Source organism: Aphanomyces invadans, assembly GCF_000520115.1.
Source record: "Aphanomyces invadans strain NJM9701 unplaced genomic scaffold supercont1.30, whole genome shotgun sequence".
In the NCBI taxonomy this organism is placed as follows: domain Eukaryota; phylum Oomycota; class Saprolegniomycetes; order Saprolegniales; family Verrucalvaceae; genus Aphanomyces; species Aphanomyces invadans.
In genome coordinates, this window is record NW_008580175.1 from 483,239 (window position 1) to 510,439 (window position 27,201).

The 27,201-nt window shown below is 55.1% G+C and overlaps 11 protein-coding genes across 14 annotated transcripts; 6 read left to right on the plus strand and 5 right to left on the minus strand.

Annotated features, from left to right (window-relative positions):
* Positions 1 to 235: 235 nt before the first annotated feature.
* Positions 236 to 1,647, plus strand: H310_11263 (hypothetical protein). The gene is made up of 6 exons (XM_008877861.1): positions 236 to 380; positions 427 to 554; positions 625 to 747; positions 798 to 1,112; positions 1,165 to 1,244; positions 1,302 to 1,647. Exons 1-6 carry the CDS (start codon positions 301 to 303, stop codon positions 1,557 to 1,559), a joined length of 984 nt encoding a protein of 327 aa, XP_008876083.1. The 5' UTR covers positions 236 to 300; the 3' UTR covers positions 1,560 to 1,647.
* On the plus strand, positions 1,647 to 2,595 carry H310_11264 (hypothetical protein; the record flags this gene model as incomplete). The annotated part of the gene is made up of 2 exons (XM_008877862.1): positions 1,647 to 1,691; positions 2,431 to 2,595. 2 exons carry the CDS (start codon positions 1,647 to 1,649, stop codon positions 2,593 to 2,595), a joined length of 210 nt encoding a protein of 69 aa, XP_008876084.1.
* A 549-nt stretch (positions 2,596 to 3,144) lies between these two features.
* Positions 3,145 to 4,818, minus strand: H310_11265 (mevalonate kinase). Its single transcript, XM_008877863.1, has 6 exons — positions 4,627 to 4,818; positions 4,292 to 4,566; positions 4,135 to 4,239; positions 3,932 to 4,073; positions 3,693 to 3,869; positions 3,145 to 3,581 (listed from the first exon to the last, which is right to left on the minus strand). The coding sequence occupies exons 1-6, from the start codon at positions 4,753 to 4,755 to the stop codon at positions 3,261 to 3,263; spliced, it is 1,149 nt and encodes a 382-aa protein (XP_008876085.1). The 5' UTR covers positions 4,756 to 4,818; the 3' UTR covers positions 3,145 to 3,260.
* Positions 4,819 to 5,710: 892 nt separating this feature from the next.
* On the minus strand, positions 5,711 to 8,110 carry H310_11266 (hypothetical protein; the record flags this gene model as incomplete). The annotated part of the gene is made up of 5 exons (XM_008877864.1): positions 5,711 to 6,011; positions 6,074 to 6,215; positions 6,266 to 7,155; positions 7,211 to 7,561; positions 7,619 to 8,110. 5 exons carry the CDS (start codon positions 8,108 to 8,110, stop codon positions 5,775 to 5,777), a joined length of 2,112 nt encoding a protein of 703 aa, XP_008876086.1. The 3' UTR covers positions 5,711 to 5,774.
* A 202-nt stretch (positions 8,111 to 8,312) lies between these two features.
* Positions 8,313 to 10,452, plus strand: H310_11267 (hypothetical protein). The gene is made up of 6 exons (XM_008877865.1): positions 8,313 to 8,721; positions 8,770 to 9,224; positions 9,276 to 9,431; positions 9,494 to 9,717; positions 9,775 to 10,234; positions 10,286 to 10,452. Exons 1-6 carry the CDS (start codon positions 8,340 to 8,342, stop codon positions 10,394 to 10,396), a joined length of 1,788 nt encoding a protein of 595 aa, XP_008876087.1. The 5' UTR covers positions 8,313 to 8,339; the 3' UTR covers positions 10,397 to 10,452.
* Positions 10,453 to 10,627: 175 nt separating this feature from the next.
* Positions 10,628 to 12,326, plus strand: H310_11268 (hypothetical protein; the record flags this gene model as incomplete). The annotated part of the gene is made up of 8 exons (XM_008877866.1): positions 10,628 to 10,745; positions 10,810 to 10,993; positions 11,062 to 11,372; positions 11,423 to 11,488; positions 11,542 to 11,845; positions 11,894 to 11,972; positions 12,027 to 12,134; positions 12,189 to 12,326. The coding sequence occupies 8 exons, from the start codon at positions 10,628 to 10,630 to the stop codon at positions 12,324 to 12,326; spliced, it is 1,308 nt and encodes a 435-aa protein (XP_008876088.1).
* Positions 12,327 to 13,142: 816 nt separating this feature from the next.
* Positions 13,143 to 13,848, plus strand: H310_11269 (hypothetical protein). The gene has a single exon (XM_008877867.1). The coding sequence runs from the start codon at positions 13,166 to 13,168 to the stop codon at positions 13,631 to 13,633; it is 468 nt and encodes a 155-aa protein (XP_008876089.1). The 5' UTR covers positions 13,143 to 13,165; the 3' UTR covers positions 13,634 to 13,848.
* Positions 13,849 to 14,138: 290 nt separating this feature from the next.
* On the plus strand, positions 14,139 to 14,543 carry H310_11270 (hypothetical protein). The gene has a single exon (XM_008877868.1). The coding sequence runs from the start codon at positions 14,172 to 14,174 to the stop codon at positions 14,376 to 14,378; it is 207 nt and encodes a 68-aa protein (XP_008876090.1). The 5' UTR covers positions 14,139 to 14,171; the 3' UTR covers positions 14,379 to 14,543.
* A 2,544-nt stretch (positions 14,544 to 17,087) lies between these two features.
* On the minus strand, positions 17,088 to 18,563 carry H310_11271. 2 transcript variants are annotated; one of them, XM_008877870.1, is made up of 5 exons: positions 18,491 to 18,563; positions 17,857 to 18,434; positions 17,513 to 17,795; positions 17,351 to 17,455; positions 17,088 to 17,304 (listed from the first exon to the last, which is right to left on the minus strand). In XM_008877870.1, the coding sequence occupies exons 2-5, from the start codon at positions 18,355 to 18,357 to the stop codon at positions 17,213 to 17,215; spliced, it is 981 nt and encodes a 326-aa protein (XP_008876092.1). In that variant the 5' UTR covers positions 18,358 to 18,434; positions 18,491 to 18,563; the 3' UTR covers positions 17,088 to 17,212. The 2 variants fall into 2 exon arrangements, with proteins under 2 accessions (XP_008876092.1, XP_008876091.1); XM_008877869.1 differs by having other exon boundaries at positions 17,857 to 18,563.
* Positions 18,564 to 18,806: 243 nt separating this feature from the next.
* H310_11272 (hypothetical protein) lies at positions 18,807 to 25,865 on the minus strand. 3 transcript variants are annotated; one of them, XM_008877871.1, is made up of 24 exons: positions 25,310 to 25,865; positions 25,102 to 25,241; positions 24,885 to 25,054; positions 24,648 to 24,841; positions 24,395 to 24,528; positions 23,971 to 24,323; positions 23,712 to 23,906; positions 23,396 to 23,657; positions 23,123 to 23,345; positions 22,887 to 23,053; positions 22,616 to 22,820; positions 22,305 to 22,522; positions 22,116 to 22,247; positions 21,901 to 22,010; positions 21,657 to 21,852; positions 21,431 to 21,587; positions 21,018 to 21,384; positions 20,619 to 20,922; positions 20,369 to 20,556; positions 20,190 to 20,311; positions 19,952 to 20,128; positions 19,512 to 19,901; positions 19,163 to 19,458; positions 18,807 to 19,113 (listed from the first exon to the last, which is right to left on the minus strand). In XM_008877871.1, the coding sequence occupies exons 1-24, from the start codon at positions 25,820 to 25,822 to the stop codon at positions 18,927 to 18,929; spliced, it is 5,400 nt and encodes a 1,799-aa protein (XP_008876093.1). In that variant the 5' UTR covers positions 25,823 to 25,865; the 3' UTR covers positions 18,807 to 18,926. The 3 variants fall into 3 exon arrangements, with proteins under 3 accessions (XP_008876093.1, XP_008876095.1, XP_008876094.1); XM_008877873.1 differs by having other exon boundaries at positions 18,807 to 19,458; XM_008877872.1 differs by having other exon boundaries at positions 18,807 to 19,458; positions 21,901 to 22,247.
* A 595-nt stretch (positions 25,866 to 26,460) lies between these two features.
* On the minus strand, positions 26,461 to 27,081 carry H310_11273 (hypothetical protein). The gene has a single exon (XM_008877874.1). The coding sequence runs from the start codon at positions 27,044 to 27,046 to the stop codon at positions 26,513 to 26,515; it is 534 nt and encodes a 177-aa protein (XP_008876096.1). The 5' UTR covers positions 27,047 to 27,081; the 3' UTR covers positions 26,461 to 26,512.
* Positions 27,082 to 27,201: the final 120 nt, after the last annotated feature.

The following is a 27,201-nucleotide window of genomic DNA, read 5'->3' on the forward strand; positions in this document are numbered from 1 at the left end:
TTTACGTGATGAAAGAAAAAGTACCAGATTGGTTTTCGTTGTTGGATGGGAAAGTATCAAATATCTGTTCACGACGAGGTCAGCTATGATCTCCACTAATATTTGAATACTAAATATCATCACGACGAGAATTCGCCGCATGCGATATTAAACCTTTTCATGGAAGTTTATATCTTGATCATTGTATGCTCTTGACTCGGATTGGATCGAGTCAAATTTTCGTCATTTCGGAAGCGCGCGCTTAGGACGTCCATCACGGCAGGTCCAGAGACACCCGCCTGAGCACTCCATCGCGTGAAGATGGCAAACTTCGACTCTAGCGACTACTACGAGAACTTAGGCCTTCAGCGAGACGCGACGGAAACGGACATCAAAGCTGCGTACGTCTGGACGGTCTCGTGCTGTGCGTTACTTGCTTCGTCGTAGGTATCGCAAGTTGGCGGTCAAGTACCATCCAGACAAGAACCTCCTCCATCGAGAAGCAGCTGAAAAGAAGTTTAAAATCGTTGGGGAAGCGTACAATGTGTTGTCCGACCCGAAGACTCGTCGTCGATGTAAGACGACACGATGATGATGCTGTGGTAATGTTGACAAACCATGCCAATAATTCGCTCCGTGATCCAGACGACGAGTTCGGGAAAGAAGGAATTGAAGATCACGCACAGCCCGTGACGCTAGACATGGCGATGGAGATCTTTCAGGAGTTTTACCGATTCGGCGACGCAATGGATCCCAGTGCTCCCGTTGGTTCGACACCTCCGAAGTCACCATTTCATCAACTTCACCGCGTTCTGTAGCTTCCAAAGGAATCAAACGCGTCGCCGTTGGGTTGGTGTACGCACCTGCGAAAGGTCTGTTGTATGGTGGTCGAGCAATTCTCGGTGGAGTCGTGGTTGGCACCACTGCCGTTGCCGTCGGCTTGAGTGGCATGGCCGTTAGCATTGGCATGGGCGTCAAGGAAATGGGCGAAGCCAGCATTAATTGCGTGTCCAAGTCGTCGCAAGAACGTCGTCGGCGATCTAGCGGCCGCTCCGACAGCCACCGCCCCTCAATCAGTGCCTCAGAGCATTCCCACTGCTCCGAGGCGCCAAACAACGAAACGCCGCCGGCAGGTATTTGATTCGAACCATTGATTCAGGCGCTTACAAAGTGATTTTTGTACAGAGCAACAAGAAAACCATGTCCCGACCTTTATCGGAGGCCTGAAGAAGGCGACGGTGAGCGCGGTAGCCATTCCTGTTGCGGTGCGAACATTGCTCAACGTCCATGCGGGCGAATCATATATCTGTACGTGAGTCTAGGCTGTTTTCAGCGGCGGGGCGTTTATTCTTGGCGGCACGGCTCTCGCAGGTGGATACTTGGTCGGCGGTATCGCTGGCGCCATGCATAACGTCACGTCGGGGATTCGTGAGATCAAGGCTGCGTCCAAGCACAAGCAGTTGGAGGATGGCGATCCAAGTGCGGAGTTGTCGCCCGTTGCCGACGCTGCGAGCGCCGACTACAACCTTGCCACCACTGCTCACCCTGCTACGTCCCGACAGTCCCACGCTGCCGTCTAACGCGTCACGCGGGCCCGCGTGTGCTGATTGTGACAATCGAAGGATTTGGCCATAACTTATCGACATTTTTATATTGATCCTTTCCATATGAAGCACTATCACGTCCGCAACTCGACGAGCGACTCCCTCCAGGTACGATCTGTTTTCCACGGTATGAAGGACACCACCTTGACATGAAGGGATGTGTGCCAATTGCTGCGATTAAAGTTGCAGTCATCTCTGTCCTGGAATGGTGTGTTATCCATTGCTCATTTAAGCCAGATCCGCTCCACCAAGCACGATGGGGCGCCGCTGAATCCAACATTGCAGCATCTCCTGGAACGAGTCTGGCAACAACACATCACGTGCACGACGATTGAGCGCGGCAGTACGACCGGACGTGCTTTGCTGCGATGGACGGTAAAGGATAGCTCGAGATGACATGTGGGAGGTGGCTCGCCACATTGCCACGGGGAATCTGCGAGAATTCGTCGTCGACTGGGATATCTTTGGCCGGTGAGCGGGACCTCGCCTTCGTCGGCAACTCTCGCCAGGGGTGCAGAGCATGCTGCACCCAAGCTCTTGAGACAGCGGGATGACTCGACTTGAGCTCGGACACTGTTTGACGCGTTGTTCATGGCTTCCATGAACCTTCCTGCAACCTCCCCCCCCTCGCCGTCACAACTCCAGCGGTCAAGACGAGGGCACCACCAGTCAGCACGAACCACAAACCTCACTGCGTCCACTGTCATCTTCGAAAGACTGCCCTCGAAGGATGGCACGAAGGACAGCTCGTGTCCGTCGCTGCCGCCGTCTGCGCCACGTTCCAGCCACATGGAGGAGACGCACTATGGACGGCGGCTGCTTGTGTGCTCGACACGTTGTGTTCTAGGCGTCGGCTAGCGACCTTTCATGGGCCGACGCCTCGTTGCCTCGTGGGGAGATCCTGACGCATCATTCATGTGACCGGGGTTCGACGGAGATGCAGTCGATTGCCGGGTCGGCCGCGCATACCTTGTTTGGACAGCATTCACAATGGCATGTCCGATTTCTTTGATGCCCTGGCTGATGCCAATTACTATGCTGCCAACGCCACGGACGTGACGCCAGCGAGAGCACCGCCGAGTAGCGCTGCGCTCCCCCTGGTGTGTGTGCGCCACTTTCTTAGATATCGTGAAGGGATGAAGTCGACGTTTGTATCTTCACCCAGAGATCCCAACACCGCCGTGACCTGTCGTTCGTGCGGGGACGAATTGGCGGTATATACATGCGTCGATGGTCCATGGGTCTCTACATTCAGGTGCGCAATGAACCTCAGTGATTCCTCGGAAATGCTATGGCCATGCCGCCGCCGCTCGTGACGTAGTGAGGTTGGCCATGTTCGGTGTATGTGCTTCAGAAGGGTTCGTTTTCTATCGCGAAAGCGCAGGGCTTGTCTGCCTTGCACAGCTCGCACGAACGACCGTTCGGTGTTGTCGCAGCACGTGTGAGCGGCACGATCAATCCTTCAAGTTGGAGGCACCTGCGCCGCGTACAACTTGTTCGCGTCGAGCCTGCAGATGCATGCACGCGCCATGCAAAGATTCAGAGGCGGCAACTTGCTACAGAACCGCTCAAATGGCCAGGCAGTTGACCATGGCAACGTCTGGAATGTTAAGCCACGTCTAGTACGTGATGGTTACGCGAACGAGGACGGCAACCACGTCTATCCGTCGCTCGTTCCTACGCTTCAACGTTTGCCAAGGCAGCAACCTTGACGCCATGGCCACCCAGGACCGTCTCGATCACAGTGAACCCCTCCTTGGCAAGGTTTGCCTTCAGAGCCAACACGACCGCTTCGTCCGTGTGCTCTGGGATGTAGGTGATGGTGCATCCACCGCCGCCAGCCCCCGTTAGTTTCGTGGGCAGATCAGGACCCGCCAACTTCACCACTGTTTCAATAGCAGGGTGGCTCACGCCGACGTCGGCCAGAAGCGTTTGGTTGCGCGCAATCATCGCTTGAAATGCCGCTGGCGAAAACGCTGTCGCTGCGTCCGTCCCAACCTGTAGCACTGCATGAGCCCATGGTCATCATCACGTCAGATGGACGGTTGAAGCGATAGCGACGTGAGCTCCGTCCATCGATTCGATCGACGCCAAGAACACGCCACGTACTTGCTGTTGAAAGGACGACACGATCTCGTGAATCGCTTGAAAGCGGGCGTTGACAAAGGCTGGGTCGGCCGTGTGCAGCGCTCGGACGTTGGCCACCAGCACTTTGGTTTCTCGCGGGACGTTTGTGTTCGTGACAAGGAAGCGCAGGGTCGGCAAGTCTTGCAGGAACGACATCGACTACCCCACGGATTTCCCACCACAATGAGTGCCAGGACGACGCGGCGCGAGGACAGACGCACCTGGGGGCTCTTTTCGTACAGAATCGCCCCACCGTACGTGGACACGGTGTTATCCACGCCAGACGGGTCGTCGTGCAGCAGGACTTCGGCCGCAAAGGCATGCGCGTTAATCGTGCTCAACAACACGTCCGAGCTTCGACTTCTAAGACATCGCGTGTCGCTGGTCAATTTGTCCAGACGGCGACAACTTTTGGGGTACGAACCGGAGCAAGGCGGCAGCCACAGACACACAGAAAGCGGCGGACGAGCCAAGACCAGCCCCCAACGGAAACTCCCCGGACGTGACTTGGATGCGCACCCCCAACGACCTAAATGGAAGTTGACGACTGGTTGAGGTCGAGGGAAGAATATGTGCCGCACTGGTCCAGAAGGTCGGGCAGGATCGCCAGCACGAGAAAGAGCGCAGGACGGAGAGCATTTGCGTCCTTGGGATGTTGACCCGACAAAAATTTACCAAGCGCGGCCGTGATTGCTGCGGACGGTCGCGGCAGAAAGGTGTCCGGGGAGGCGATGTCGACACCAAGAAACGCCGCTTTAATTGACGTTAGCGACCACGTGCGAGAGAGAGGCAAGGTATCTTGCATGCTTGTAAGGTTGAGCAGACTCACAACGACGTTCGGGTCGCCGCCAAATGTCTAAAGAGGAAGCAGCCCACATGAGTCGACCGAACAATCCCACCAGTGACAGATTCGTACGACACGTGTTGACACGCGAAGGTCGGAGACAGCCATGGCAATGGCTGGGATTCCGTACACTACGGCGTGCTCCCCAAAGAGGATAACTTTGCCAGGGGCGCTAGCTTGTGCGGCTAGAAAAGGCGGCATCGTGGCGGCAGATATCGGCGGTGGTGTGTGTCACCAGGTATATGTGGCATCGACAGCGGTGCATGCCATGCGGTTGTAAAAAAACATGCAAAAAATCCAATTATGTGTCAAAAAACTGCGGAAAATGATGAACTTTGGAAGAAGTCACAACTTTCGTGCAAAAACTTGGTGAAAAGAGGTTGAAAATGACATGCTAATTCGAATAAAATTTGACGTTTCTTCGAACATTATCATTGGGAAGTTTGACACAAACACCAGCGACGTGCGTCAAGAAGTAATGTGTGCATCGCCGCACTAGCGCGGGTGTGGACCCGCCTGTGGACGGAAAGTACTCCAAAGTAGGGAAGATAGTGGCTAGGAGCTGCTGGCAAGACTACCTCGTTGAGCTGAACCTTCATGTACATGTCGCCACGGGGGCCATTGACGCCACACAATGGTTCGCTTTCATGCTCTGGTTGAGCGTATACAGCGTCCATGCGACGTTGTGGACTTCCCACTCGATGGGAGACGGGTATCGAGTGCATTTGGTGGGTGAACTGCGAGTGCAGATTCATCTCGACGGGCAGGACGTCGTCCTGAGTTTAGCTCGACGAAACAGATTCGCATCGTCGAGACAGAACCGAAGCGTTGTTGACCTTGGTCGTGGCCCCGCGCGAGCCATTCCGTCTACGATCTTCGGGAAGAAATTGGTCACAAATGAAGGTGACGTCCGCCGGAACGCTGGGGCGAGGAAGTGACTGAACCAGTGTCACCATCATCATGCCCGCCAAGATGGTCAGGGAGACCTCAGTATAATGATCCTAAAGGCTACGGCGAAATGCCTTCTCTTACTGCCGCTTTTGCCACGACCCGCTCGACTCTTACCACCGATGGATGTGTGAGAATTCGGTAGGCACAACCCACACAGCGTCCCAACTGCCATCACTTTGGTGCCATCCATGGAGTTCAGCGCTCGAGGAAACGCCCCCCCCAACGGCACGGATTTGCAGACGCTTGTCAATGCACTTCGGGTCGGTGAGCTATGAAGCGCAGCTTGTGGTCCGGCAGCAGGCAGGCCACCACCGACTCAAGTCTTCTAGCGTCACAAGGGGCCGACGCACACCGCCATGGCGTTGTAGCTCGTCGAGTTCTTGGGTCAAAAACACTTCTACGTCGTCGCATATAGAGTCCCATTCGGCCGCACTCCACACAATCGCGAGGTGTGGTTTGCCAAAAGCAGCATGGGTCTCGCCATCGTGCCGATCGGCCGTCCAGTTCTACGTGTGGATTTTCAACGCTCATTCCAACTCAAGCCACTGGACTGCGACTCGAAACCCACCTCATCCATTTGCTGGTGTTGTACCATGGGCAGCAAGACATTGTGGGGGACGTCTGTTCTAGCGGTCAGAGTGAGCCCGCCACAGTCGAGCCCTGGAATATGCCGCGCCAGCGACGGCACCATCGGCGTGAACGCTTGCAATCTATCGCAACACGACAACAATTGCACGCATGAGGTAGCCATTCCGCGAACCTGCTTTGAAAGGCTTCCAACGTTGGCACGGTCGACGCGGACGACGGGGTTCCTGTAGAACTGGCATCTTGGGCAAGACAAGTCTGGGCGCTTTTATAGACCAAGAGATCACGCGCCAGCGCCACATCATCCATGTGCCATCGGCGGGCCAAATTTTGAGCATACGAGCCCAACCTCACCCATTGCAGACCGTTTGGCGCAGTTTGCGAATACACCGCGTCTGCGTTCGTGTCGGGCTTGCCAAGGGATGGCGCATCCGTCGGAGCCACCAACGCTACGATCGATCCAGCAGCAGTTGCGCTCACGACATTCCACATCTCGTGGCGGGAACCATGTGGCGCGTGTAAAGCAATGCTGAGGATCGCAAATGGCGCTGTGATTGCTGCATGGGCCATCAAGGCGGCCCATACGGTCTCTACCACGTCTTGGAACTGGTTGTGTTGGTGCATGGTCACCATCAACTCCACAACATCGTGCAGAGTCAATGAATGGACTGACGTCGATGTGGATGCGTACGCCGCGCGGAGGACGACACACGCATCGGACAACGGATGGATCGCATTCGCTGCCAGAATACAATCGATCCATGTGGCCCACGACTGTCGCGTTGGATAGAAACCAGCCAGGGGAGGCATTCCCGACGGGAACAAGACTTGCCGCACGACGTCCTTGTGCGTCATGAAAAGCCGACTGACCAGGAGCCGCAGGATGCTGTCGACACACAGGGTCGAGACAAAGGGCAAGTGTAGACTATCGATGGCAGCTCGCGCAGCAACAAGAGTCTTGGCCGAGTCGCAGACAACTCCGACAACGAATGCGCCTTCTTCCAGGCAGATCGTCCTTGGTTGGCCTTCGGAGGCGGAGTCTGGACCGCACAGACTCTGCAAAATCTGCCTCACGGACTTGGTCAGGGCACAGGCAGATGGCCAAGCACAGCATTCAAACCTGTTTCAAATGCCTAGTCAGAGCGTCGGCATTTCGCGGCACCACTTGAATGGAAAATGTGTGACGGACCGGGCGGGATTGGTTTGCCGATGTGCGAGCACCAACGGCGGCGAACGGTGCTTGCCGAACGACAGAACACGCAACGGTGTGCTGGCGGGTGCACACAGAGTCCCAGGAGCTGACACTCACCGTCCACATGCCTCGAGTCATTTCGTATGGAGAATTCAACGGAGACGACGAACACAACGCGAAGATCCTGTCTGGTGGCGGGATTTCAAGTGCCCGAGGCAACAGCGACTGAACGTGATCGTTGTATAGCCACGCAAACGGCACACTGCCGCTCCGAGCAATCTGAACTTGCTGGTTATGCCACAACATTTCGAGTCGAGCATCTTAAAGTTGGTGTACCTGTACCCACGTGTCTATGGTCAGCGGCGGATTTCGTGGAAACGTGCGAACAACGGGGTGATCGTGAATGCTGCGACTATCTCGCGATGAGGACGACGCTGTCTTGTTGAGGGTGTCGTCAAGCTGCAATAGGTCGTCAAGAGATGTGTTGGGAGTAGCTGGCGTATGCAGTGGAGACGAGCGTTTCTTCGATCGTTGCTGGGCGACAACCAGCTTCATTTCAATTTGAACGCTTTGTGGAGAGTAAGCACACGTTGTCAAGTGGCGCAGCATCGCCTGAGGCACCCCACGTATGCACTCGACGCTGGCCGGGCCAGTGGCCGCTCCGGTGAGGGTTTGGGCCTGCGCTTGCGAGCAATACCGACAGTACACGTGGTGGTGGCACTTATTCCGCTTCTCTCCACGAATGAAGTGGCTCCACACGGCATGCGATGGTCGACCAGTGCGTGGTTTCTTTGGGGCAGCAGCCACCGCCGGCGCGTCGGTCGCCATTCTTGTGGCGCCGCTTGAGAATGCTGGTTGCACTTGGCGCCCAATCATAAACGTCTGAATAAAAATGCGCGCTCATCAATGAATAATCAGGTTAGGCTTTATATAAATGTATGATATGAGTATGGGACGTTTGATTCTGCTAATAAATTCATGGATGAACTTCTATTTTAATGAATTTGGATACACTTCTCGCATTTTGCGATTTCCCAGCATCTCGAAACAAGACCCGATGGCGCGTTCGAAGAAAGGCGCCCACAAGCAGGAAGAGAAGCCGAACGCGGAGCAGCGAGAGCGTTTGCTCGAAGAAACAACGTACCATGACATGGACACTCCCGTGTCTGCGGAGCCAGGATTTGTGACACGTAAAGTTCAGCGGAATCGCGCGTGGTGCTCGTTTGTGTGGTTGGGGCTCATTGCTGTCGGCGTTGTCGGTATCATCGCGATCCTAAAAGCATCCAAGCAAGCGGACGAGTTCCCAACGAAGAAGCCGTCGTTCCCCTCACAATATGAAGCAAGTCTCACGTTTCGCATGCCGTACATGAACTTGGTCGAACCGGTGTTTGTCCACGTCGACGAAATGCTCGGCGCTCAAAAGCTGAGCTTCTATGGCGGTATGTTCGCGCTTTTGTCACATTTTTTGTCTTACATCGTTGGTACAGGAACCCAGGAGTACATTTTGAACGTGTCTGGGCCGTCATTCCAATTGATTCCTGTCATCGCTTCGATTCGGTGCATTGCAGACGGTCCATCATCGCTGCAACATATTTTCCCCGACTTATCTCGATTTGAACCCGTGTACGGAAAAACACTGGTGAATTCGATCGACTGCTTTTCGTGGAAGTACGACGTGGCGGGCTCACCTGACAACAGTTCGTACTTTGGCACGTACAAATTGTTTGTGAATGCTGCGACGAACGAGCCTGTGCAGTTCCATTTCGTCGGCCACAACGTTATCCTGGGCGGTAGCCACACTGACGAGTACATCATCGACTACAACTATGTGCGTGCTGGGCCGGTCGCGCCGCAGACGTTCCATTACCGTGTGGACACTTTGAATTGCACAAAGGGCGACGACGAGGCCATTACCGTACCGTCCATGACTCCGTGGCACGACGTAAGTATCCATAGAACGTGACACGTTGTTTAACGAATATTGGTGCGGTAGCTCCACATGCGCATGCCCGAAGGCCACGCCGCCCGCATGGGTGCGTTTGATACATTTACCCGGACGCATTCCAAGACATACAATGCTACCGAGACTGCACGTCGAGCGTCGATCTTTCATTCAAATTTACAGTACATTAATGCCATGAATCGCAAGGTGCGCCAATACTTGCCTAGATTGTCGAGACTTGGACGCTCGCTCAATATTCAAATGTCTAGGGCTTGAGCTACTCTTTGGCAATGAATCATTTGGGCGACTTGACTCCCAATGAAATGAAGGCATTCCTTGGACACAAAACGGTGAAACGTGCGTTGGACAACAGAGCTGGTGGTGTATATGAGGTCCAGAACATTGCGTTGCCCGATGAATGGGACTGGCGCACCAAGGGCGGCGTGACGCCTGTGAAAGATCAAGGAAATTGCGGATCCTGCTGGACATTCGGGTTCATTCAGTCGAGTTCATCTTGCAAGTACTGTTGAACTCATCCGGGCATTCCTAGCACAACGGGGGCACTGGAGGGCCAATGGTTTCGCAAAACCAACCAAACGGTGGAGTTTTCGCAACAAAACTTGCTCGATTGCTCGTGGGACGAAGGAAACAATGCGTGCAACGGAGGTCTGGACTACCAAGCGTACCGTTGGATCATCAAGCACGGCGGATTGGAGCCTGAAGTCACGTACGGAACGTACAAGAATCTGCCAGGGTTTTGCCATTTCAATGCGTCGAACGCGCTCGCAGCAGTGACGTCGTATGTTAACATCTCGGGTGTTCAAGCGTTAAACGAAGCGTTGGTTACTGTCGGTCCGCTGTCCGTCTCGATTGACGCGACGCCCCCTTCGTTTTACTTTTACTCTGGCGGGTACTATAACGATTTGAACTGCAAGAGCGGCATTGACGATTTGGACCATTCCGTCGTTGCCGTGGGTTATACCAAGCACCTTGGAAAAACGTACACGCTGGTACGGCGCTGTCCACTCGAGGCAATCCATCACGATTTCACTGGAACGTAGGTGAAAAACTCGTGGAGTACGCACTGGGGCGACAATGGATACGTCAAGATCGCCCAGGAAGACAACATTTGCGGTGTCGCCACCAGTCCCACATACCCCGTCCTGGCTTAGAGTGTTCAAGCAATGTTGCCTCTGAATTAATGAATTCCCTTTGCACCTGCATCAAAGTCGTCGTCCTGTGTGCACGCGGTTCTTTCACCAAAGCGACAAACGAGCAACCAAGTGCATTTGTTCAAGAACTTGACCCAACCTCGTTGTCACTCGACGTTTTCCAATCAAGGCTCACCCTAAAAATACCCCCTACAGCTGATCCCCACCGTCACCCGCAACGCTGTTACGTAGATGGGGCCACCATGGACATGCAGCATCGTCGCTTCCGTGCTCTGGTGTACGTGCATCGTCTCTGCCGATCTTGAACCTGCCACGCATCCAGGACCAGCCAGCACCTCTGTCGCCGCCGGTACGTCCACCAGTGCCCACCACAGAATGTCTGCAAAACCATGATGATGCCTTCCACGCCGTAGAGTTGATTCGTATTCCGTTGACCAACTACGATCAGCTCCAATTCTACGGCACGATCTTCGTGGGGTCGCCGCCCCAGCCTTTCAAGGTGATTTTCGACACAGGATCAAGCGATATCTGGGTCCCGTCTGCGACTTGCGCCGCCTGTTCGGGAACTCAGCGCTATCACGGCAACTCGTCGACCACGTTCGTGACTATGCAGCCCCTTGCACGGCATGGGAAGTGATGTACGGCGGACATGATGACATGCGCAGGTTCACGCCAACGGGCAAAACGTTCACATTGTCGTACGGGAGCGGATCTGTTGCTGGCACAGTGTTTGAAGACGTGATCACGTTCGGAGCGTCCACGAGCGCCGTTGTAAGGTGCCGCATGGGCCAAATCGAAATCGAGGACGTCAACATCCAGCACTTTGAGTCGGAAGGCATTGTGGGACTTGGGTTTGGCGCGCTAGCCGCCATCACAACACACCCGTTTGTCGAGGCCGTCGGGTTGGCAGCGTTTTCGCTGTACATCAACCCTCTCCCAACCGACATCGCGCGGTCGTCGCAACTCGTTCTTGGGGGTACATTTGGCTTCAAATCAAATGGAGCAATGATGCGCTTACCCGCATAGGGGTCGACCCTGTCTTGGCAGGGCCTAACGCTTACTGGCACTATTTTCCCGTCCTTCGCGATGAAGGTACTGCTTGACCTTGCAACGTACCCCGTGGTAAACATGCATTATTCAAGTAGAGGTCGATGGGTTTTGGGCCATCGAAATGACCCAGCTGTCCCTTGGGTCCGTCCGTGTCGATCACCTCAACGCCAAAGTGGCTGTGATCGATTCTGGCACATCGCTGATCTTGCTCCCAGCCGCCGTGTTCGAGCATGTCATGGAGCAGCTCTGTCGACATCTTGACCCGGACGCCCCCTGCGATACCCCTCTCACGCAAGGCTATCTATGCACGGATTGCATCCATGCGTCGTTTCCATCTCTGACATTTCAGTTCACCCCCCACGGCCCACCCTTCACTCTCCAGGCCACCGACTACGTTCGGTAGCAGCTCCAACTTTTCCCAACGGCACTGACACATCCGTGTGACAGGTGCGAGTTTTCAGCATGTTCTCCCCAGCTCGACATGAGTTCGACCAACTTTTTCGTCCTCGGCGACATCTTCCTTCGAGTACGGCGATCTTCAGCGCCATCCACAAGTCCCGTTCATCCCACGTACGCGTAGGCGTACTACACCGTGTTTGACGTCCACCAAGCAAGAGTGGGGTTTGCATGTGCCAGTGATCGGACGTGCCAAGGCGGCCACAAGCCGCCATTGTACATCGAGCCCCCGGTAAGGGGACCAGAAGTGGAAATACGCATCGCTTCAACCACACGTTTCGTGCAGGTATCTCTCCTGGAAACGATATCGAGGCTCTACGCCCATGCGTTTGCAGTGGCTGGGTCAGTCTTCGCCATCAAGTGGTTTTGGCAAGAATTCCACTGGCGCGGGAGGAAGCTGAAAGTTTGCGCTCGGCTTGTCTAGCACGGCGATCGTGATCTCTCCACGGCATTCAACTATTTATCGCACAACCTCTTTTTGCCGTGTGCTCTCCGTAAGCTTGACGCGTATCCCCGAGCTTGGACTGGTTCAGTTTGAACTTGTAGTAGACCTTTCTTGGGACTCGCCGTCGACAGAGCCGCGCATGGCGCACACTTGGACATGCATGCGTTCTTGTACATCTTGCAGTCGCTGCCGCGCACCGCCGCGTAGTTGTAGCCGCAGTCGGGGAGTGTGGCGCACGCCGTCATGCACTCGCACGGCTTGTGGTCAGGTTCGCGTATGCCGCGCGGCCGAGTACGTCTTGCCATCCGACCTGCACACGGGTCTGTCGTCTGCCGTGCATACGATGTTGGAACAAATGTCTTGCTCAGGAACATGACGTTGGCGCCAGGTTGGGGAGGCGCCGGTGGCCGTGCGTTTCCAAGTAGGATCTGCCGACATCAACAACATAATCGACGGCGCTGGCGGTGGTGCAGTTGGCCACGGCACAGCAGTGTGTGGCAGTGCTGCGAAGAGTACACGATCGTCGTCTCACAGTGTCGTGGTCCCGACGAAGTCATGCGACGTCTGCTTGCCTCGTGTTGGGATTGCCACGATCCGTGGCAAATGCCATGGCCATCGGCAAACGACTCCTCCTCCATGCGCCAGCGTGATGGCTCCACATTTATACGTGCATCGACTGCATTTAAATAATTTCTTGATAATTGTTGATATAATTTTTTTGTTAATTTCTGTTAATTTTTCTTTATTTTGAAAATGTATATTTAATATTTGGTTTTATAAATGTTATTTTATTTATTTTAACTGGTATTTTTTTTTAAATGGGTGTCCCTCACCTTGACCACGTCAAGTCCATTGCAATTCTTTTGTCGACCGCGTGGATTGCTCCCACAGTCCCTGCAATGCCATTCCCGAAAGAAGCACGTGGCGATTTGGTCATAACAGCCCCAGATGAGACGAGGTTGGCGCTTCTGTGCGACCAGTCGACACATGTACGCCCCACTTGTGGTTGCGGCGACTCGAAGCGACTACGACGATGGCAGCAGCAGCAGCGTCTTGTTCAACAAGAGCGACCGGACTTGGGGTCGGCCCTGCAGCCGTGGAAAGCAACCCAGGCAAATTTACCTACTTTTCGTCGGTGCTCGACAGCTACCACACACGAGGCATTCACGCAGGCATGTCGCCGTGACCGCCGCCTTCTTCATGTCGTTCCTCCATTGTGGGGAAAGAGTGCTGCACCATGGTTTTCGCTGGGGGTAAGGCGCTTCGCAGGCGGTGTCGTCGTTTAGCTCCTGGCCCTGCATTGCGTTGTCGTGCCTCTCCACCCGCTTTCTGAATACCTCGGGCGATAGATGGCGGCGAGCTGCCGGCCACCGGCGGGCTGCGTCGACGTCCGCGCCAGGATCGACGTTGATATATACCATCCCGAAAACCCCACCAACGTCGTACATGAGCCAAAACTTCTCACCATTGAACTTCTGGAACTTCTCGAACCTCATTTGTCGCATCTGGGCAGATGCGTTGCAAGTGTCCCGCAACACGTCGCGGGCTCTTGCTTTTGTACGTGGCTACCACGGGCCACTTTAGGCATTCGACATGTCTGCATGAACGACCCTGGCATACCGCGATGCGATCCATCCCAATGTTGTCGTCCGAGGCATGAACCGTGTGGTGGGATATTGGAATCCCCATGTCTCCCCAATTAAAGCTCTGGCCAATCAGAGTTCAGGATTCGAGTTCGTCATGTTTTCCTAGCAACTGATTGGTCGAGAAAATTGTATCAATCGATCCATCTGTGACGCTTGCCAGGCCAATTTCAACTCGACCATGCAGCCCGCACCATCGACTCCCCCGACCACCGCGCGGACGTTCGCAGACAAGGTGCTGGAAATGTTCATGACCGCGCCACAGATCACGGCCCGCGGCGTGCGCATTCCCAGCGACATGAGCGCACGCGCACACACGACTGGATCGTGGGCCCACATCTCGGAGTTTCCCGTCGTTCGACCGACGCTCCCGTTGAAGGCAGCCTAGGGCAGCCGGCGCTGCGTACCGTCGCCGCCCACCGCGCATGTCTCATGAAGGTCGTGTGTCCCAAGTGAAGCGTACGAAGGCGAACGGCATCGCCACTTCAACTTGATATATAATTATAATACATATGTACTCGATCGGGCTATCGCTGTCGCCCTTTTGTCGATATGACGTGTGCTTTGTTCACAGGTACGTGGTGCTTGATGCACGTGGTGGTGGAAATCGAACGTGAGGAGCAACGTACGGCTGTGAAGCAGCATGCTTCTGGACGACCTTTGTCTAGTCCCACCAACGTCCATCCGTCCTCGCTCGAAAAATCCAGCTACACCTTGGAGGGTCGGTGGGAGGGAAGCCTCGTCATTCCCTGTCGACGACCCCTCTTCCAAGCCATCAAACACACTACGTCAGTGTGCGATCGCTCGTGCTAACGTGGGCCGCTCCAACGGATGAAGGTAGAGCAGGTGTTTTGCCTACGACGGGTATCATCGTTTCGTCGCAAGATGTACCTTGTGAGGAAATGCGGTTGCGACAACGCACGTAGTCGCCAGCGATAACTCTTTCGTCCGAGCGTCGCTCGAAGGGACGCCCACCGAGCCGTCCGTTCGTGCTGGCACAGGGCTGCCATCATCCGCAGACTGCGACAAGAGCAGTTTCGCAACGGTCGGTTACTTCTTTTTGTCGTCACGAAACCGTTCGTGACCTTTCACATCGTCGGCATCGACCTCGCCCACCGCAGATGTTGTTTTCTCCACTGTGCCGCACACACCGCAGTGCCAAGCCCCTGCCTTCGGCCCCGCCGAGAGACATCGGCGGTCGCATGCATCCTGCACCGCGATTGCGTTCGTTAACCTGGACGATTCGTTGGACTGCACCGAGCTCGATCAAGATGTTGAACATGCAAACAAACGGCCGATGACAACAAAGCTCACGTGTGACGGTGACTGGGCATGGCATGTAGCCGTGGTTTTCGCCGACACGATTCCAATATTGACAACGCAAGGGACACAACTCCCACGGGCTGGACCCGATCACGACAGTCGAGAAGGCAAAGGTTCGATGGGACTTGTCGACGTTGCTGCAACGGTTCCTCTTGAACGGCATAAACGAGCTGGGATGGGTCGCTGTCAACTCGTTTGACACTCCATTGTTCTTGGTTGATATATTCAACGCCAAACTGAGCCTGCAGACAACGTCCCCATGCCCTTGTACGTCTCGCCGAAGGACTGCAGGCAGAATGCCACCGTGATACAAGTCATGTCGCCATGCATCCGTACTCGCGCATACCTTTGGGTTGGCCAGCTCCAACGAGATATCGCCGTGGCGCTTGCGAGAATGTTGAGGCCAGACATGTTCAGGGCCTGGTCCTGTTGAAAGGATGCCAACCGCATGTGGAGGAAGTCGCACACACGAAATAGCGGCGAGGCAGCACTCGCTACTCGGACAACGCTACCATGTACTGGGAAATGCTACGCCGCATCATGGACTCGACCGCGTGGATGGCAACCACGGGTGGGGAATCTGCCGCCGAATCGCCAAATCAACTCGACCGTCCAGGGAACGCATTAGGATACGCCGAACGCATTCAAGGGCGCGGTGCCCGAGGGGTTGCCTTGGCAGCGAGCCGACTAGACCATGTGAAGTCGTACTCTACCTTGCCAAGAGTGTAGACATGCATGTCCAAGGCCCACGTCGCCCATTTCCAGCGCACATCGCACAAACGTTTGAGAGACCACCGCCTCTGCATTTGACCGTGTTGGCCTTGAAAGCGCCATGCTCGACGAGGAACTTGAACCGTCAAAGCCTCGCTGATGAAAGTGCGGGCATCGCCCTCTCGGTTAACATCGAGTGGCAACCTTGACTTGCGTGCGACAGTTCGACGAGGGTGTGTACGGGCTAACCATGGTGCCACAAAAATTTCGCACACTATGCGATCGTGCACTGAGTTGCTTACCGACCGAAATCCCTCGATGTATTCCTCGTGTTGTGCGATATTCCCAACGAGCCGTGGCGTGTACGAGCTCTTTGGGAGTCGTAGCCGTGCGTGCGTCGCGCACTACACTGGCTACGCTCGGTGAAATACCGCTGACTTTGGCTCGCCGGGGAGGGTCGCCGTGCAGTTGGCCTCGGCGCCGTGTGTACCAAGTCGTCGCCACCGTGCATGTGCCACCACCGTGACCCGCTATTTTAGTCGCCAGGGATGTGTACGCAGCACCACCTGCTTGAGCTGATAGAGGCTGCAACCAACGCCACGTCGACCAGTCTCGTTGAAAATGCATCGAGTTTGCAGGGGGCGTGCTGAACAGTCCGACAAGACCAGTTGGTGACACGAGAGCCACGGCGGAAGCACCTTGTCGATGCCACAGGACGTCGCTCCATGCTGCAAAGCCACGATAGAACCAACTCCACTTTGATCGTTGTTGGACGTCTGACTGGAAACAATGCTGCGTGGTTGGTGGCGAAACTTGAGCAAATGCGACTGCATGTTACAGAATCGGTGGTCATCCCAACGTTGGTGACAACCGCGTTGCAGAAGCGAGCAACTAGAGAGCAGGCGACCACAACATTGCGTACACCGGCGCGTCGCACACGTTCGAGTGAATGGTCGGCGGTGGCGAAAAGTCAGCGTGCATCGCGCGCGACCAGGGATTCCCGTCAGCAATTGCGCCACACGCGGTGCCAAGACGAGAGACCCTGTGTGAAGGTGGAATGCTTTCCTGGTGCGTGCGCTGCAAAGGGATGTGAAAATCAGCCCTGTTGGCGACTTTGCAACTCCATGCGGCACGTGCATTTGCAGCTGCTTCATTCACATCTCGTCACGGCAAACACTCCGTCGAATTCTACACTTGGGTGTCTTGAGGCGGTGCTGGGGGGCGCGCAACGTCGTTCGTGGCAGTCCGTTGGCGTTTATGGCTCACTTCTGCAAACGTATCTACGATCCGTCGGATGTGAGTCCACGCACGGATGAGCGAAGGGACCTTGGACGCGGAAGCGATGGGCGAGCGCCATAAAATAGTCTCGGTGCCGCAGAAACATGACTTCGAGCCCTGTCAAGAGCGCTGCATCGAGGAGGATGTTTCCATCTAGATGAACACGATCAGCGCAACGAAGGGGGACCTGTTGACGTCCATGGACCGCACCGTTGTCTACGTATTTCTCGGCAGACGTGTGCAAGTTTGATCCGAACCGGGCCCGCATAAACTCCCAGCAACTGTCGGCGCGCTCGGCCACGACCTCGCGACTGCAGCTCGGATCCGCACACGACTTTCTCGCCTTGAATTCCTGGTCGGTGCGGAGGCCTAGGGACGGTTCGTCGACGACCGCCGCGCGAAATTCCTTCTTCAGCCGTGCGTCTTGGCGATCAACAAGCTGACGGACGCGGAACGCACGTTCGTTAGCGTCTGCAAGCAGCGCATACTCTTCCTAAACAAGTCGTCGATTCATCAGAACTGAGCGTCGATAGAACTCAGGGTGGGAAACGCACGGCCCATGCGCGACTGCGCTTGAGTTGGTAGGGGGAAAGCATCCGCCGCGTGTCGGCGGCGCGGGCCGCGCGCTTCTCGACTTCCGACGCGGCAGATTTGGCAGAAGCAGCCACAGGGTAGGCGGACGAAATGGGTAGGCCCTGCATCGCCATGTGCCATGCGTTGGAACTTGCGTTGCCTGCAAGCACAATGCCACCTTGCTTCTTGAACCGGTGGCGCTCTGTCTTGAACCACGTCGTGATTTCTTGGGAAGGAAGGCCAAAGCGAACGCTCATTTCGATGAGCATTTCACGCGTGGGATGCGGGTCGCGGAGAAATGCGAGTCGCAGCGCGAACTGCTGTTGGATCGACTTGATGTTGTTTCCAGGACAGGTGTACGACGATGGAGGCACGAGTGGGAAATAGCGCGCGACGGGTGCTATCTTGATGTCTCGCCGATTGGCACCGCGCTGTCGGATGTGACCGCTTGAGGAATAGTCGATCAGGTCATCGGTGTACATGACATGCGCGAGCTCGAGCTCGGTAGGGGCTGGCGTCGACGCCGTGCCACCTGCAGTGCTTCCTGGAAATGGAATGTCTAGAGGCATGGGAATCTGCATCATATCCAGCGACGTCGATCCTAGTTCCAAGTACATGGGGGCCGGGTCGGCCGCGAGGTCGTCGTGATCCACGTCGTCGTCGCCAAAGGATTGCATCCCGCCGATCGATTTCCTCTCAACGGTTGGCCCGTTGGACGTCAACCTGCGCACCGGATTGGTGAAATAATTTTGCAATAGCCAGTCAAAAACCCTGAAAACGTGATTTTCAACGAATGAAAATGCATCGCGCAATATTCATCTCGCGTGGTAGTCGCGCCAAGTTCCAAGAGCGCGCTGGGCCGAGTCGACGAGCATCGCGCACGTCGCAAGGTGATGACGACAGTGCATTCGACGGGATAAGGACTTCAGATAGATTTGCCATCATGAAGATTGTGTGCGGAGCAGCAGCTGGTGGTGACGACAGGATCCACCTTCATCGTCCGTCGTCGAGTGCGAACGGAAGAGTCTCTATTAGGGATTTGGACGCGCTCCTACAGCGAGATGCTCAACTCGGCTTGGAAGAACGAGTCCCCGAGCATCTTGGCGAGAATTTGGCTCGACGGATTCACGGGCGGCGAGTACATTTCGAACGTCAGCGGCGCACTCGAGATCTTGCTCAAGTCGAGGCGGAAAAATGTCCAGCAAAATACGTCCGGCTTCTCCGTGTGGTAGTCGTATCTAGGCCAAGCAAACGTGTTGCGACCCAGCAGACGGCGTGCATGCGTACCTGAGCAACTCAAACACGGCGACGCACCCTTCCGTCATGTGCTCGAGTGGCACTTGCAAATGCCACGTATTGCCAAACCAGAGCGACGGGCCGTCTTGGATCAACGCGTCTGGCGTGTACTGCGGCGTGTCGACGATGTTTCCGCGCACGTCCATCACGTAAATGCGAAAGTGCGGCGTGAGCATGACCGCCCCGGCAATGGCGACGGCCGACAGCAACACCGACACGTACGTGGCATTGTTCACTTTGTTCGGTCCCGTCGGCCGCGGCAACAGGTTGAATCGATCTTGTGGCACCTACAAAATAATTGCAGTCCACCTTGGATGAACGTCCTACGAAGCCAACCGACCGAAACGATCGCCCCGGGCGCCAAGAGGTCCTTGGTCGACTGCTCCGTCGCGCAATCCAGCGGCGTGAGTCCCGCGTTGTTGGCAATGGTTGTCAGCGCGCCCTTCTTGAGCAACGATTCCACCAAATCATCGCGTTCTTCTTGTACTGCGTAGTGGAGGGGGGTATTGCCAGCGCGGTCTTTTGCATTGATATCGGCGTCGTTTTCGATGAGCCAGACCGCGGTCTTGACTGCTTCGAAGCCTTCGTCTTCCTGATTTTGGACAGCCAAATGCAGCGCCGACTCGTGCTGGTTGTTTTTTGCGTTGATCCATTCCTTCCGGTTGGACCAGTCGATGCAAATCATGGACGGGTTGGGCGGCACAAGTGTGCCGATGCGCACCATCGGCACCTGCCACGACGCCGTCAAAGGATCGTCGACGAAGAAATGTCGTTGCGTACCTCGCGAATGGCTTTCATCCACTCGTGCACGTCGGCTTCTGTGTCTGCCACAAACGACACGATGCCGTACGGGTCCTTGGCGCATTTCAACCGCGGCGACAAAATGTCAAAGCAGTTTTCAATCGCGGTCGCACGACGCAACGTCACATCGCGCAGCTCGATCATTTTCACAGGAATCTGACATGCATGCCGTCTCAAGTTTAGTCCCAAAATATTCGTCGACGGCACAGCATCGTACCCGGTCGTTGGCCGACTTGTACAGCGCCAACACGTTTTCGTCGAGCACGACGTGGCGCTTGGACGCCATTTTGGCCCCGCTGGCTGTGCGAAGGGGGCCTTCTTTCAGCACTTTGGTCGTATCTGTTTCGAGAGATCCAGACACTGTCGTGAGCAATTTCCATCCATGCAACCGAGTACCTGGCGGCAATTCCACGGCGGCTTGTGCGGTCGGGTTTGGCGGCATGACCGACGCACTCGACACCAGCGCGCGGCGTTTGGGCTTTCCGCCAGGCCCGACATTCGCATTCGACGGCGATCGAAGGGCCGTGGAGCCGACGGGTGATCGCGGCGTCTGGCTAAAGCTTGAATCCTTGCGAAGCGTGCTCCTGGGTCGACGAACACAGCAACGTCATGACTCTCGATCCGAACAAAGGACGCCACGACGTACGAGCTTCCATGGACGGGCGAGCTACTGACGTTGACGGGAGACGAATACTTTCGTCCGAGGGGCATTTGCTTGGCGTTGTCTTGCATCGGGTTGATGCGGTTCACGATCTTGGCGAGGTACTTGACCATGTCAAGATGGACGAGGCGCGACGCGTAATGCAGCGGCGTGTTGCCAAGGTTGTCTCGCCCGATCACTTGGTCTTCCATATTCGGGATCTCGGACAAGACAAACCGCGCCAAGTTCAAGTCGCCGTTGATCGCAGCAATGTGCACTAACGACCGCATGTGGTTGTGCTTATCTCGAACTACGTGCCACGCGAGTCAGTCGGCATATGCACGCGATGGCAGCCCAGCGGAAACAATATTATTGTGGGTTCAAGCACAACCTGCCGACACGTACCTCGAACCATGGTCGCGTTTGGGAACTCCTTGTCCTGGGCCATGGCCAAAATCGTCGACAAGTCAAACGCGTGGGCGGCGGCAAACATTTGGTCGATCTTTTTGTGCAGACGAATGCGCGCCAGGTACTTGCGCATCAACGACAAAACTCGAAGCAAGCCGCGGCGCTGCGTTTGCATGTGCTTGCGAGCCAATTTGGACCGCACCACGGACTGAACTTTGATGATGCAGTCCACTTGAGCGAGGTAGTGGCGTTTCGCGACAAAACTGCGCCATCGCGCCTGCAGCTTGACAAATGCCGCTCGTGACTTGCGATACCGCCGACGCGCCAAGAACATTCGAATGCCGGACGCGATTGTTGTTGCCGCCTACAAACAAATCGTGTCACGTCGCGGGCAATATCGAGGATCCGACCTTGCGCGCGTTGTGCAAGCGCCGACGACACGGAATCATCTTTCCCAACGACTGGATCTTGATGATGGCCCACCGCTGGCGCTGGTACGTCTTGACACATTGTTTGCGGCGCCACATGGCCTGCACGAGGACAAATTGCCGTTTGAGGTGGCGATAACTACAATCATGCCAGTGGCCATCAACAATATAAACGCCCCAAACGGTCCAGAAGACGTGAAGTACGTACTGTTTGCCTTGCAAGTAGCGCCGCACTAACGACTGCACGAGCACGATCTGGCGCTTCGCCGTCAAGTACGCGCGCCGGGCAATGATCATGCGCCCAAAGGCGCACAGCCGCGTCGCCATCTTCTTTTCACGAAGAAATTTGCGTCGTGCGAGGGATCGACGGATCATAGCCTGGGACGCAATGGTCGCTTGACGACCTACACGTCAACCCGTCACGTCATGGGCCAAGGGTGCATTGGAAAGACCTTGAATGTACAGCGTTCGGACTCGGTTTGCCCGCCAACGAGCTTGGACCATGACAATGCAGCGCTTGGCGACGCGGTAGTGCAGACGACCCAAGTACCCCCGAACCATTCTACGACTCCAGGGGTGAAAAGATGCTGCGAAAAGCAATGGCCATCGACCGAGGAAATCGGTGTCCACGTCAAGGCGCCAATATAAAACACACAAGGGATGGTACCTCGAGATGGCGGTTTGAGCTTTGGCTCGCACTTGAGCCCGAATCCGCGCCTTCTTGCCGTACTTCAAGCGCGCAAGGAATCCCCGACCCACGGCATGGATGCGAATAGCCGCCTTGCGCTGACGGGCATACCTGTCGCAAACGAGCTTTTGTGAGCGCGCGACGCTCTCAAACGAAATGTGCACGTACCGTTTACAAGCGACGAATCGTTTGACCGACTTGGAGATTGCAATGGCAGCCTTGCGTAGACGAAGATATCGCTGGCGATGAAAGAACGCTTGGATGGACGCCTTGACGACGAAACCGCTTTGCTTGAGTGTGACAAAGCGCTTGCGAGCCAAGAACCCACGAACACGTCTGGCAATGGCGGTCTGGGCCTTGGGTGCAGCACGTAAGTACCGAGCCAGCTACAACCGAGTCGCGTTGAGCCATCAAGGTATGTGGTACGATACACATCCACAACGAGGATGCTGACGGTACTACAGGAAGTGGAGTCGTACCGCTCGGGCTTTCCGACCGCGTTCGCCAGCTTGGATCGAAATGGCGGCTCGCTTCATGCGCAAGAACCGACGGCGCGCCAAATATCGACGAACACAAGCGTTGAGCAATGTGATTCGGTGCCGCATGCGTCGAAATTTCTTTCGTGCCACAAACATGCGAACCTTGGATTGGACCTTGACGATGGCAGCGCGAATGTGGAGAAACCTGTACAAACGGATGTGAGATCGTGGTCTCATCCACGCCACCAACGTGAGCCATTATGAGACGTACAGTTTTCGCTGGAGGAATCGGCGAACGTATTTCTGAACGACTACAGCGGCCTCGACGCGGACTTTTCGAACGACAGCATCGAGCAGTCGGAGCTGGGAATCGCGCATGAAGACTTTCTTGTGGCCGAGTTGCCAGTTGTCTCGTTCGACAGCATGCGTTAATATGAGCTACCCGTGGCAAATACGATCAGCTTGCTTGATGGTGCGGTGCCTGCCACGATCATTGTTGGTACAAACCTCGCATTTTTCCTTGTCCGTCTTCGGGTTGGACTTCGTCTTGGCAGCGTACACTTTGTGGAGGAGCTTGTACTTTTCAAAAAACTCGGCAAACGTGCGGCGGACGGGAAACCCGGACCGGCGAATGCGCACGGTTTCCATCACGCCCAAGTAAATCAACTGGTTCAAGATGAGTTCGGCATTCCAGCCTTGAGGGAACCGCAAGTTGTTGGGCTTGACGCATCTGCGCATACTCTCTGTCATGACACGATCGACAACAGCTGAGGCTCGTACCGGACAAATGCAGGCGTGGTTGTGTTGAGTTGCTGCATCAATTCAGTCATCTGCTCTCGGAACTTGCGGCCCACGGTCATCGTGCCCGTCATCTTGGTCATGGACGCGCGTTTCAGTTTCTGTTCACTGGGCGATTGCCCCGCGGGAGAGAACAACCCATGGAGAAACGCCATGCGACTGCTGTTAGTCAAGTCCAAGAGGTCGTTGTGGAGCGAATCGTTGTTCTTGTCGAGGAACCCTGCCACCTTGTACGTGACCTGGCCTACAACGTAGCGCTGCCATGACCCCAAATGCCATCCAACTTTCTCGCATGTACCAGCATAGTGCTTAATGATAAAGTCTTCCTTGCCAAAGCGAGGTTTGATGTAGTTGGGATGTTTTTCGTGTGTTTGATGTAGCTTTTGGATAAAGTTGTCGTCGGAAGCGCGACGGCCCATGAGCGCTTGTTCATCGAGCAAGATCAAAATGCCCAGCGGCTTCTTCTCAATCAATTCCAAGCACGGGATGTTGTCTATCCAAGCAAATTGTGGACGTGCCAGTCAGTGGCGTGCAACACAGACCGAGGGACACCGTACCTTGGAACGACAGCTTGGACCAGTCGATCCCTTCCTCCACATACACGTCTTGCTCGTACACAAACACGTGCTGGTTGAATTGCTGTTGGAGCATTTCGTTTGTGTAGTTGATGCAGAGCTGCTCGAACGAGTTGACGGCGAGGATTTCGAACCCAAAAATATCGAGAATCCCAATAAACCGAGGACCAGTGTCCCCCATCGTCGTCGATGTGGTCGCGCCCGTCATTTGCGCTGTCGCGACGTTGATGCGGTCGACGAGCCAGTCAAACATGGCAGAGTAGATGGCTTTCGCGAGCCCGTTTCGAGATTTCCCGGCGTCAACCCCCGATAAACAGATCTCCGCTACACTTCCGCTACGAACCGCCACAACTCTCTGGTAAGATTCCACGCATCGGTTCAAGTCATTGCGCAAGGTGGACAGTACCGGGCACCGGCACTCACGGTGCGCATGCACAGAGCAAACTCGAGTTCCTTCGGCGTGACTTGAAGAAGCGACGCCAGAACTTGGACTTGTTTCTTGTCGGGACAAGTCGCTTCGTTCTTGGCATTTTCAACAAACTACCGAAAGCACGCGGCACCATGCAATTCAGTTTGTGCACTCACCAACACTTCAACGACTCTGCCGCCACCACTCCACAGGCATGTGCCGATGATACACGGACACAAGTCGCGCGTACCTGCAAGTTGCCCAGGTGCAGGACGGACGCGACGAGGGTGAAGATGTTGTGCTTGACTTCTGGTGTGATTCCCATCACGTCCATGGCGTCCACGAGTTCCTTAAAGCTCTTCTTGTCGTTTACTTCGGGGCATTGGATGCAATTGCCTTGATTCAAATACACGTAGTCGTCCGCGCGCTCGAGATGCAGTGCCGCTACCAACGACAATGAGTTGCCACGTCGATCGGCTGCATGCACCTCGCTCCGCGTCATTTAACCCAGAACAAATCTGGTAAAAGATGTGGTAGTTGCGCTCGTTCTCCGAGCACCCGACGATGCGCGACTTTTCCAGCAAAAAGTGACTCGTGCTGGCGCCGCAAATCTTGCCATCCCGATCGTAGTTGATCTTGATAAACTTGCCGAAACGACTGAACTCACGGGCGGTAAGACTGGGTTTCAACGCGGAATGACGGACCTGGAGTTGTCGTTGCGGATGGTCTTGGCGTTTCCGAACGCTTCAAGCAACGGATTACTCTGAAGCACGCATTGCTCGACGGATCCGCCGCCTCCGGTGGCGTTCGGTGACTTGGACGACTGACTGATGTTTGCCAAGTACTATACGAAACAACATGACGTGGGAAAAAACAATTCAGAGGGTGCATGCGTCAAGATGGCTCATGTACCCGCATGATGTACTTGGCAGCTTCAGTCTTGCCTGCACCCGATTCGCCCGACACTAAAATCGACTGGCACTTTCCCGTATTTTGTAGCGCGCGATACGCGCCGTCCGCTGTCACGTAGACATGGGGGGTCGGGTTTTCTTGTTTGCTCAGCGATCCAATGTCAGGAAAGTTGTAGAGCAGTGGGATGTTCTTGTACGGGTTGATCGAGATCAAGATGTCCCCTGTGAACGTGTAAATGAGGTCCTCCATGTACCGTCTACGAAGGAGGTCCAAAAGAGGCGCTTCGTGCAAGTTGTCCATGTCCGACACGTTCGGCAAGAGAAGCGAATGGGACGGATCAAATGGATGTGTTTGGGACACATTGAATTTGTGCTCTTCATTGTCGTCGGGGGTCAGGACAAAGAGCGAATCCCCGTCGTCTTCAACGATGGACCCCAATTGCCACACATTCCGCGGGTCTGGACACCACACTTTCTCCCCTTCACGGCGAGCTTTCTTTGCTGTCGTCGCCATTTGTATCGCCGCCGCCGCCACGTTGTTGCGCGATTGTGCAAAATGACTGTGGACGTCAGCGTCAATGACCGTCCTCTGGTAAGTTCGACAAACGTCGTACTTTTGCGGATTAAAAATGCATTTAAAAAACGTATCAATTACATTTCTTGAACCTCTGGCAAGAGGTGACAAAAGTACAGTACAAAGTACGGTAATTTGTTGCTTTTTCAAAATTTTATTGGTTTGATAAAGAAATGTTACCTGGACTATTTCACAAGAAATTTGTACAGAATTTAATGTTTTGCGTGAGGAAATATACTCGGACGAAGGCAATTGTTGCCATGTCCCGCTGAAGTACGACAATTGGAATTTCCATCCGAACGCAAGGTGAAAAGTGCTCCCTTGTTCCTGAGACGAGCGAGCTGGTGCCGCTGGAAGTACTCGGGAAGATGGGTTGCGTTGAGCTGTCGTAGGGCAAATGGTGTGGCCGTCCACGGTCGGTGCCGCTTGTCTGGATGAGAGCTGTGTGACTGCGTTTGCAGAGCTTGACCACGCACCTTTGACGAGGGTGACGCTACGGTGCAAACCTTGTCATTGTGATCGGACAGGAAGCGCAGGGCATGTCCTTTGGCCCACTGCATCCATCATCACTCCCCAACGACCAGGCCGAACGTCGTATATTAAGGGTGCTTTGACAAGACTGCGGCAATCTCACGTGGTTTCTTGGCGCATGATGAAGTGACTAGGCGTGAACTGGGCATCTCGCAGCGACGTGTAGTTCGTCGCAGACGAGTTCGTAGCGACAAACTCGAGGAACGCCGCCGTGTGTTGCATTTGCTGCGACTGACTGATGCACGTCAACATGTTCTGAAGTTCTTCGCGTCGCCGTGCCAAGACCGAACGCGGAGTCAGTTTGATGAGGACATTCGTCCACAAGTCGCCCGATGGCATCTTGGGCAACGCGAACCCGAGGTCCACAAGCGCTTGATGCAAGGTGGCGAACTGACCGTATCGCTTCTGGATCATGCGGATGTCGCGGTGGGATGCCGATGCTCCACCTCCACCAGGCTCGTTGACAACGACCGTGAACTCCACGTACGATCGCGTTGGTGTCCTCGCATACTTCCATTCCTTGATATGGAGAACGGTCAAGGAGGACTCCTCGTCTGAGGCAGCCGCGGTGTCTAGTTGTCCAGCCGTCATGGCGTCGCCAACGAAGAACTTGGAGTAATCTGCCATGTACATATGACGTCGTCGGTGAGAATGGTTGTCTGTGTACGTTTTTCGCAAAATTCGGTGTGCATTTTCGAAAAAATCCGCTTCATTTTCGCGAATCTCGAGATCCTCCAGTTGAAGGGCGGTTTAAATTGGCATTGTCTCTGTCATTTCCGACTAGTTGA

What these genes read in the sequence shown, in the direction of transcription:
- H310_11263 (XM_008877861.1), top strand. Translation starts at nt 301, where the DNA reads ATGGCAAACTTCGACTCTAGCGACTACTACGAGAACTTAGGCCTTCAG. An exon ending in CCCGAAGACTCGTCGTCGAT is followed by an intron (nt 555 to 624) that starts GTAAGACGACAC and finishes TCCGTGATCCAG; the next exon opens with ACGACGAGTTCGGGAAAGAA. An exon ending in CGGTAGCCATTCCTGTTGCG is followed by an intron (nt 1,245 to 1,301) that starts GTGCGAACATTG and finishes ACGTGAGTCTAG; the next exon opens with GCTGTTTTCAGCGGCGGGGC.
- H310_11265 (XM_008877863.1), bottom strand. Translation starts at nt 4,755, where the DNA reads ATGCCGCCTTTTCTAGCCGCACAAGCTAGCGCCCCTGGCAAAGTTATC. An exon ending in TGTACGAAAAGAGCCCCCAG is followed by an intron (nt 3,870 to 3,931) that starts GTGCGTCTGTCC and finishes TCCGTGGGGTAG; the next exon opens with TCGATGTCGTTCCTGCAAGA. An exon ending in TGTCGTCCTTTCAACAGCAA is followed by an intron (nt 3,582 to 3,692) that starts GTACGTGGCGTG and finishes GCAGTGCTACAG; the next exon opens with GTTGGGACGGACGCAGCGAC.
- H310_11267 (XM_008877865.1), top strand. Translation starts at nt 8,340, where the DNA reads ATGGCGCGTTCGAAGAAAGGCGCCCACAAGCAGGAAGAGAAGCCGAAC. An exon ending in CCATGACTCCGTGGCACGAC is followed by an intron (nt 9,225 to 9,275) that starts GTAAGTATCCAT and finishes TTGGTGCGGTAG; the next exon opens with CTCCACATGCGCATGCCCGA. An exon ending in TTGGAAAAACGTACACGCTG is followed by an intron (nt 10,235 to 10,285) that starts GTACGGCGCTGT and finishes ACTGGAACGTAG; the next exon opens with GTGAAAAACTCGTGGAGTAC.
- H310_11269 (XM_008877867.1), top strand. Translation starts at nt 13,166, where the DNA reads ATGGGTGTCCCTCACCTTGACCACGTCAAGTCCATTGCAATTCTTTTG.
- H310_11270 (XM_008877868.1), top strand. Translation starts at nt 14,172, where the DNA reads ATGCAGCCCGCACCATCGACTCCCCCGACCACCGCGCGGACGTTCGCA.
- H310_11271 (XM_008877869.1), bottom strand. Translation starts at nt 18,552, where the DNA reads ATGCAATCCTTTGGCGACGACGACGTGGATCACGACGACCTCGCGGCC. An exon ending in AGCGCAGTCGCGCATGGGCC is followed by an intron (nt 17,796 to 17,856) that starts GTGCGTTTCCCA and finishes CGACTTGTTTAG; the next exon opens with GAAGAGTATGCGCTGCTTGC. An exon ending in CCATCGCTTCCGCGTCCAAG is followed by an intron (nt 17,305 to 17,350) that starts GTCCCTTCGCTC and finishes GACGGATCGTAG; the next exon opens with ATACGTTTGCAGAAGTGAGC.
- H310_11272 (XM_008877871.1), bottom strand. Translation starts at nt 25,822, where the DNA reads ATGGCGACGACAGCAAAGAAAGCTCGCCGTGAAGGGGAGAAAGTGTGG. An exon ending in CGATTCCTCCAGCGAAAACT is followed by an intron (nt 22,821 to 22,886) that starts GTACGTCTCATA and finishes CCGTTTGTACAG; the next exon opens with GTTTCTCCACATTCGCGCTG. An exon ending in CGCTACTTGCAAGGCAAACA is followed by an intron (nt 21,588 to 21,656) that starts GTACGTACTTCA and finishes GCATGATTGTAG; the next exon opens with TTATCGCCACCTCAAACGGC.
- H310_11273 (XM_008877874.1), bottom strand. Translation starts at nt 27,046, where the DNA reads ATGTACATGGCAGATTACTCCAAGTTCTTCGTTGGCGACGCCATGACG.